Source organism: Sorghum bicolor, chromosome 3, assembly GCF_000003195.3.
Source record: "Sorghum bicolor cultivar BTx623 chromosome 3, Sorghum_bicolor_NCBIv3, whole genome shotgun sequence".
NCBI classification, from domain to species: domain Eukaryota; kingdom Viridiplantae; phylum Streptophyta; class Magnoliopsida; order Poales; family Poaceae; genus Sorghum; species Sorghum bicolor.
The window spans coordinates 69,164,508-69,172,632 of NC_012872.2; the positions used below are offsets into that span (position 1 = coordinate 69,164,508).

General features: G+C 48.2%; 2 protein-coding genes across 9 annotated transcripts; one reads left to right on the plus strand and one right to left on the minus strand.

Moving 5' to 3' along the window:
• Window positions 1–2,011, minus strand: LOC8061466 (putative clathrin assembly protein At1g03050). The gene is made up of 3 exons (XM_021455284.1): window positions 974–2,011; window positions 656–937; window positions 1–526 (listed from the first exon to the last, which is right to left on the minus strand). Exons 1-3 carry the CDS (start codon window positions 2,009–2,011, stop codon window positions 302–304), a joined length of 1,545 nt encoding a protein of 514 aa, XP_021310959.1. The 3' UTR covers window positions 1–301.
• Window positions 3,469–7,769, plus strand: LOC8061467 (F-box/kelch-repeat protein At5g43190). Of its 8 annotated transcripts, none has more exons than XR_002451621.1 (6): window positions 3,469–4,572; window positions 4,788–5,002; window positions 5,607–5,750; window positions 6,642–6,700; window positions 7,297–7,335; window positions 7,426–7,769. XR_002451621.1 is itself a non-coding variant. In XM_002456694.2 (2 exons), coding segments are annotated over exons 1-2 (1,044 nt in total). In that variant the 5' UTR covers window positions 3,469–3,529; the 3' UTR covers window positions 4,789–5,179. The 8 variants fall into 8 exon arrangements, 1 of the variants encoding a protein (XP_002456739.1); XR_002451625.1 differs by having other exon boundaries at window positions 7,473–7,769; XR_002451622.1 differs by having other exon boundaries at window positions 5,646–5,750.

Below are 8,125 nucleotides of genomic sequence, written 5' to 3' on the forward strand. Positions count from 1 at the left end.
CCTTCTTCATTTTGTTTCGGCACAACCACTGCTAAACTAAAACGTAGATCCGACACGTATTCCAGTACACTACTACTGTATATAAGTATAACCATGCTGCAATCTTGCAGTATTCCAGTACGGCACAAATCAACTATACTCCCAAAACCGTATCAGTAGTAACTAGCAAGCAACTAAGCAATCTTCGAAATCTTCTTTTTTACAACTGAAAACTTCGAAATCTTTACAACTGTGTTCAACATTGAGATTTTGTTAACACTCTTGACACCCAAAAGGCCAAAACACTGAAAACAGTACGACCTCACAGCACATTGTAACTCCAGTCTGCCATATGCGTTACATTCTGGTGCCATGCGTTCTGCTCCTGCATAAGGAGCCGATGCCTTGTCTGCAAGTCCGTCATCTGAACACATATCGGCGGAGGCACCGCCAGGGACGCGGCGAATGGATCAGCCCTTGCGGCGGCAGCGGCGGCGGTGCTGGCCCCAGGCGGTGGCGGCAGCGCAAGGACCGTCGCACCAAGTGGCTGCGTCGCCACGCTGCTTGCGCTTCCGGCGAACGCACGCGCGTTTGTCTCGACTGCATTGGCCGTCGCGTGGTTGCACATGTCAAGCACCGTCGTGTTGAAGCCGCCACCGAGCTCCCATCGATGGGCAGCAGCCGGCATGCTTGTGGACTGCACCAGTGCCGTTTCCCAGTCTGCTTCTGAATCGTCGAACGCCACCCATTTCGGCGCAGCTTCTGCTGAGTTACCGTCGAACAATGCCAGTGTCAGATTCCTCCCATGCTCTTCGCCGGATGGCGGCGACGCGTCTTCGTCCAAATTTAAAAAGTCGGCCGTCTTGTCGTCGACCACGACGAGTGAGCTAGCAAGTTCCGCCGGCGCCGCCTTGCCGGCATTGTTCTCCTCTCGCGCAACAACCTGATGCTCTTTCGGCTCCGGCTCAATTGCTTTGACGTCGTTCTTCTCGACAGGGGTAGGCGGCGAGCGGCCCCACTGGGACGCCGACACATGCCTGTCGCGGATGAACTCGTCCATGAGGTCCAGATTCTTCTGCCGGACGCGTTGTATCTCGGGGACGTCCGACGGGCGGCAGACGTCGGTGGCCTTGCACCACGAGTAGAAGTCGTCGAGCTCGTCGACCATCTTTGCGAGGCTGGTGAAGATGGAGTGGACGCGCACGCAGGCGGGAGTGCCCAGCTCGGCGAAGCGGTCCACGAGCACGACCATCACCTCCGTGAGCTCGCAGTACATCGCCGCACTCTCCTTCACCAGCCTGTACAGCGCAGCGGTGACCACCGGGTTCATCCTCGCTTTCCCCGTCGGCCGGCACTCGATGAACCGGCCGAGGAGGTGCTTCAGCTGCTGCGCCTTCGCGATGACATCCTCTGTCGTCGTCGCCTCGGTCAGCGGCCTTTCCCCCGGCGGCACGAGCTCCCAGGCCTCGGGCACCTCGTACGTCGTCCTGTCGGTGTCACCGTCGACGTGCCATTTGCCCGGGCTGGCCGCGCCCGCGCCTGCTCCGCGGGCCTGCATCCGTTGCTTGAGCCGGTCGTCGAGGTACGCGGCGTAGGCGCGCACGAACGCGGCGTAGTCCCAGTCGCGGGACCGCGCGCGTTCGCGGTCGCGGAACCGGGGCACGTCGAGCATGCGCCTGCCGCGGCGCGTGGCGAGGAACACCTCCTGCTCGTACGCCGGGTCCCCCTCCGCGAGCAGGCAGTGCACGAGCGCCAGCGCCTTGACGGCGACGGGCCACGTCCGCGCCCGCCCGAGCCGGCGCGACACGGAGGCCACGCACGCGGCCACGCGCGCGCGGGAGTAGCGCGTCAGCGTCAGGATCTCCGCGGCGTGGCGCTCGTCTGCGGGGGTGGTCTCGCCGTGCGCCGTGGCCCTCACGATGGACGCCTCGACGTCCGAGGCCACCTCGTCCGCGGCGCTCGCCCTAGCGAGGGCGATGATCGTTTGGTCCTTGGCCGCGCCCACCGCCTGCCGAAGCTTGCTCGGCGCCATGCGCACGCTCCCGGTTATTTGCGAATGGCTCCTCTAGTGTGCGTCAGTCAGCGAGGACGATGGCCGAAATACCGATGGCGCAAGAATCGAGAATGGTAGTTGCATTGGAGTAGGGGCTGGGGGGAGAAGGAAACGGAGACGGAGGAGATATAAAAAGGGGCGCATCGGAGACGCTCAGACGCGGTTGTCGGGCGGGTCGCGGGTGGACGGGCGGCGGAGAGGAGGCCGTTTTTGGGGCGGGGGGGGGGGGGGGGGGGGGGGGGGGGGTTAGGCTGTTGTAACCTTCAAAGCTAACCGAGGAAACGGTGCTTCGGGTCGGTCCGTCCGGGGTTTTCACGCGAAATGTTGGTTACCGCAACTCCCCATGCCGTGACCGCCTTCCGGCAGCCTGCGAAATTGCCTGCACCGGCGTGGCAGGTGCTCGTTCACGTTCAACCTGCCTGGTTGGCTTCTGGTAGCTTTTCAATTTTTTGCCAGGCTAGCCCTTGGAACTGTTGTGTGGACTGTGGTTCCAACAGCCTAAGGCCTTGTTTAGATACACCCAAAACCCCAAAATTTTACAAGATTCCCCATCACATCGAATCTTGCGGCACATGCATGGAACATTAAATATAGATAAAAAAGATAACTAATTGCGCAGTTTATCTGTAAATCACGAGACGAATCTTTTAAGCCTAGTTGCTCTATGATTGGATAATGTTTGTCAAATAAAAACGAAAGTGCTACAGTGTCAAAATTCAAAAAATTTTTTGCATCTAAACAAGGCCTAAACCCCCCAAAACGCGCAAGACACGGCCCGCCTAGAGCTACCATGGCTCATTTACCTTGGAGCCTTGGAGGAACGAATGATCCTTGATTGGAAAAGCGGAAAGCCTAACATGTACCTTCTCTCTATCCCAAACTATAAGATATTCTAACAATGTTAGAGAATCAAAACATCTCAAATTTAACCAAAATTATATGATAGGATAATAATATTTATTATACCAACTAAATATCATTACATTCTTCATTAATTATATTTTCATGTATATTTATTTGATGTCATAAAATTTTAAAATTCTCTCAATAATTTTGGTCAAACTTGATATGATTTGACTCTTCAAGATTCTTGGAATATTTTATAATTTGAAATGGAGGGAGCACTCCGTAGGTGTGATTGTCGATTGGTACATGGTGGAGAATTGTGCTTAGTTCGGTAGATTTGCAATATTTTCTAAAATTTTCATGAGTTTTTCTTCTTATTTAATTTGGTTACTTTCAAATTCTCACTTTCATATTGATTTTATAATAACAATGAAATCCACCAAAGGACTTTCCGAAGCCCTACCAAATGGGCTCTAGTATGCAATAGGTGGGCCTAGCGGCCTGCCAGCAATTCTCGCATCCCTGGGCCCAGGCTCCTGATCCGGGGTTGCTTGTCTCCCTGTTCATGACCTCCCCAGTTTGCTCTCCACCGCAAACAGCAGAGAAAAAACAGAACCCCAGATCCACCGCTCCCCATTTCTATCCGCGGCCATGGCCTCCGCCGATGCCGACGCCGGGACCTGCCCGTGGGACGCCCTCCCGTCGCACCTCCAGGAGCGCATCCTCTCCCTCCTCCCCATCACCGAGCTACTTCCCGTCGCCGCGGTGTCCCGCGCGCTCCGCCGCCTCCTGCGGTCCCCGGCGTTCCACGCCCTCCTATCCCCGCACCGCCTCGACGCCTTCTTCCTCCTTTCCCCACGGCTCGCCGTCCACCCGCTGTCCCGCCGCGTCCTCACTTTGCCTGCGCTCGCCGCGCTCTCTCCCCCTTCCTACCCGCTCGTCTCCTCCCCGTCCCCATCGCTCCTCATCACCTGCGCCTCACTCCAGTTCCTCCCGCCGATCCCCGACGGAGCCTACCTCCTCTCCGTTATCGTCCCGTCGCGCCGCTCCTCCCCCTCCTGCACCCTCGTCGCTGTCACCACCGGCGCAGCCGTGCGTTCTCACACCCTGGACACCGGCGATCCCTCCCCGCGTTGGGCGTCTAGAGGCGATCTCCCGCTGTCTCTCACGATCCTGGGAAACGCCGCAGTCGCCCGTGACCGCGGCAAGCTCTTCGTCCTCGGCCGTGGTCCCGACGCGCTCTTGGCTTTTGATCTCGTGACGGGGACATGGGAGGTGCCGCCTGTTGTGATGCCACAAGGTCTCACTACGGCGCACCTGTTTGTTTTTGATGGGAGCCTGTTCTTAGTAGGTGGGATCGAGAGCTTTGGAGAAGTGGAGCGGGTGGTGGTCTGGCGGCTGGACGTCGATAAGGAGGAGGTGTGGTGGTGGAGGGAGGTGAGCGAGATGCCGACCGAGGTTTTCGATGAGTTGCTGGCTGGTAGGTTTGGCAGTTTCTGGCATTTTCAGGCTGCGGACAGATTGGGGATTGTTTGCTTGTACAATGCCGTGGATGGGAGGCTGGTCATGTTTGATGCATCTGATGGCGCGTGGACTGTGCTGCCACGATTGTCTGGGTTGGATGCAGACGAGAGCCTCAGGTGGTTTGGACATGTCTTGGAGCCAGGAGTTGAAATCTTGATGGGACTACGTTGGTGAGGCTTTGTTCTTAACTTAGTATTTCAGTTGAGTCCTGGAAGGTTCAGGTTTATGCTCCTTGAGTCTTGATGCGAGTGTCTGTGTAAACAAGAATAAGTAGGATAGCTAACTTTTGCTCTCAGCATGTGTATATTGATATCATTTTTTTTTTGTCATTTGCTGTTTATAATTCTCTGCTGTAAAAGCTGATTCCAATAACATCCCATTGCAGATCTCATGTTCACGTCATTAAACTCACAAAGCTGAAGTTACTAAAAGAGGTGTATGCAAGTTGCTGGCAATTACCAATGCATTAGAGCTCCTGAAGGTTTCTTTTACTCAGCTCATCATCGTGTTCAGAAGCACAAGCTGCATTAATGTGTAACTTTTCACAGAGCAAAATTCTTACCATCCTTTCCTTTTGGAGAGAGAGAGAAGAACTTCATGGTTAGAATGTGTAACTTATCTATCAATATATCATATCTTTCTCTTTTCGTTTCTTTGCTATGCTGTACCCAGCTTTGATCTGTACGTCCCCATGTTACATATGAAAAATCAAATTTATTGATAAAACCATTTTAGATTTAGTCTTACATGCAATGTTCAGCTTGTTGGCTGATAAAACAAGCTTGTCCTGTTTCCTCAACTTCTTGCAGTGAGAACTATTTGTACATATAGGGTTTAGTTTCATAGTAATAAACATAATATATATCTGATATATCAGAAACCACCATTACGAAATTAGCTCCATATAATTTAGATGCACTAATATAAGCTTTGCCTATGATGGATGCCAATGTTAGGTTCTTATTTTTGTGGCTGGAACTATCTTAAGCCAAAGTATAAATGGCTGGAAATGGAACGAAACATGTAACCCTTTCTACAAAATTCTTCTTTGATGCTTCTCATTCACACTTCCCATTTAGTTCAGGGGAAAAGGCTTCTGAATTTTCGAAATGGCTTATAGGGCAGCAAAAGAATATTGTGGACAGTACAGTTTATTTGTATGCAGATCTACAATGCAGTGAAATTGTCCACCTTTTTTCTCTAGTCGGAGAGCTTCTCATTTCACCTTCCTTGCCAAGTGAAGGAGGTGGTGAGGCCGATGATCCTAACAACTTCAGTACTTCCATGGAAGATAGGAGTAGATTTGATGACAATGCCCACAAACACAAGGCTGTGGACATCAAAATCAGTAAGACTAAGGCTAGTCTCATTTGGGGTTTCATGTCCTAGTTTCCGAGACTCCTATATGTTGGAAACAATGTAGACTAGTTTCATCTCCATAGAACTCATTCTATTTCTCTCATTAATATTGTGTCATGTCAGCATATTGCTAAGTTAGTAGCTTATTCAATTCCCCTGAAACTCTCATGAACCCCACCGAGACTGGCCTAAGAAACACAAACCTTTGACCAAGATAGGTAGTGACCTCTGCTACCGTCGAGAGAAAGGTTTCCCTGGTATCCAAGTGGCATTCAATAAAGAGAGGATTCAATCAAGAAATCTCATGAAAGTGTTACATCATAAACATAAAGAATGCCTTATGTTTACTTTAGCTAGGGAAATGGACAGCAAGTATGTTCATTCCTAGGTAGAAAGCTGTGACATGTTATCAGATTTAAACAATATGAGTTTTTGTCGCTGTTTATTGTCTGCATCTCATTTGGACAATTCTTACAGCGGATGGCCTTGGGACACTATGAAAATATATGCTGCACAGTTACCATTGTTTTCTTGTAATAAAAACGAATCATCCATTCTTTTTTTTTCTCGAAAACGCAGGAGAGCTGCGCCTCATTATATTAAGAAGAGAGTACAGGGCAAGAGCCCAAACAACACCACACACACGCACGCACTCACACCCTACCAGTTCTTTCTTCTCACATGTTCAGCAATGCATTTTGTATTATTAATCAAACTGGTGAACAAGGAGTTAATTTGAGGGAAATGTCACAGGCACTGCATCCACTACGCACCCTTTATTCTTGTGAACAAAAAATGTTGTAGATTATGTAGAATTTGTTTCACAAAGCTACATTTTCCTTTTGTTAGAATTCATTTTCTTTTATTTTATCCCCTACAGGCATGCAGTCTCTCAATTTGGTTATTGATATGCTCGCGAGGTTTCAGCTGACCATTAAGGTAGATATGTGGATATGTATATAATAGACTGGTGTAGCCTTTTTAGCTTGTTTTTTTGTTACTGACAAATCGATGGATTTAGTAAAGTTCACTTCATATGCACCAAAGTGTGAATATTTTTGTTTTATTTTCTTTATTTTTTGCTTAGTCAAGTTCTCCATAAATTTTAACAGACAGATCTTGTTGCTGACATTCTCTTTCCTTATACATTGAGTATAATCTATGCAAACTACAACTGTCATTTTACATTGTTACATATGTACTCCCTCTGGTTCATTAATCATAATACTTGTTTTAGAGGGCACAGGAACTAAGATGGTAGATAAACTCCACATCTGACTGTCAATTAGTTTTCTCTAAAGTGTGCTACACGGGAGTCTGAATTTGGTAAATGGCTTCACAGTTCAATGCATATATGATGGTGTGCAGATTATTGATTCATTTCATAAGCCAAAGTATCATATAACTAGATTTGCTGAATGCAGTCATTCTAACTGCTTGCGAGCTCCGGCTTTTGAAATACCATATGGAGTTACAATTTTACCTATCTGTCAATGTTGTCGTTTTGATATCATGCTCTGCTTTTTGTGCATCAGGAGGACGTTATCCATAGGATGGATGTATTGAATCCACAGGTATATTGACTAGTAGATGATAATATTTGTACTTGTATATTCGATATCCAAGTGTTTGTGTTTCAATATTATTTTTACGTTTTTTTCCAGATGTTTTCCCTTGCTCCCATTGGTTTATACAGACATGCATGACCTAGGTGCGAAGGCTTACAATCGATAAACACTATTCAGGTGTTTGGTGAACCTGTGCCTACTTCTCCAACGATACTGCGGAGTCTTTTGAAGCAAGGTCAGTGGCGAAGCCAGAAGATTTTAGGAGCCCGGACAATTCTCATTAAGCAAAAATATTTAATTATAAAATTACAGAATTTTATATAAATATAAAAAAAATTTCTTTTACATCTTGGCGAGGAGCCCGGCCCTCCGCCAGTGAGCAAGGTCACTGTAAGTCTGTAAGGCCCAGTTTAGTTCCCTACCTAAAATTTTTTCATCCATCCCATCGAATCTTTGGACACATGCATAGAACATTAAATGTAGATAAAAAAATAAACTAATTACACAATTTGGTTGAAAATCGCGAGACGAATCTCTTAAGTGCTACAGTAACCCACATGTGCTAATGACGGATTAATTATGCTTAATAGATTTGTTTTGCAGTTTTCTGATGAGCTATGTAATTTGTTTTTTTATTAGTTTCTAAAAACCCCTCCCGATATTATTCCTACAAATTCGATGTGACACCCAAAAATTTTTTATCCCCAATCTAAACAGGGCCTAATTCTGTAAAGAATCTTCAACAAGGCCTTGTTTAGTTCCAAAAAATTTTGGAAAATCAACACTGTAGCACTTT

Coding starts and splice junctions, on each gene's coding strand:
- LOC8061467 (XM_002456694.2), top strand. CDS start 3,530: ATGGCCTCCGCCGATGCCGACGCCGGGACCTGCCCGTGGGACGCCCTC.
- LOC8061466 (XM_021455284.1), bottom strand. CDS start 2,011: ATGGCGCCGAGCAAGCTTCGGCAGGCGGTGGGCGCGGCCAAGGACCAA. Junction 938..973: donor GCCGCTCGCCGCCTACCCCT/GTCGAGAAGAAC, acceptor ATTGAGCCGGAG/CCGAAAGAGCATCAGGTTGT. Junction 527..655: donor CCACAAGCATGCCGGCTGCT/GCCCATCGATGG, acceptor GTGGCGACGCAG/CCACTTGGTGCGACGGTCCT.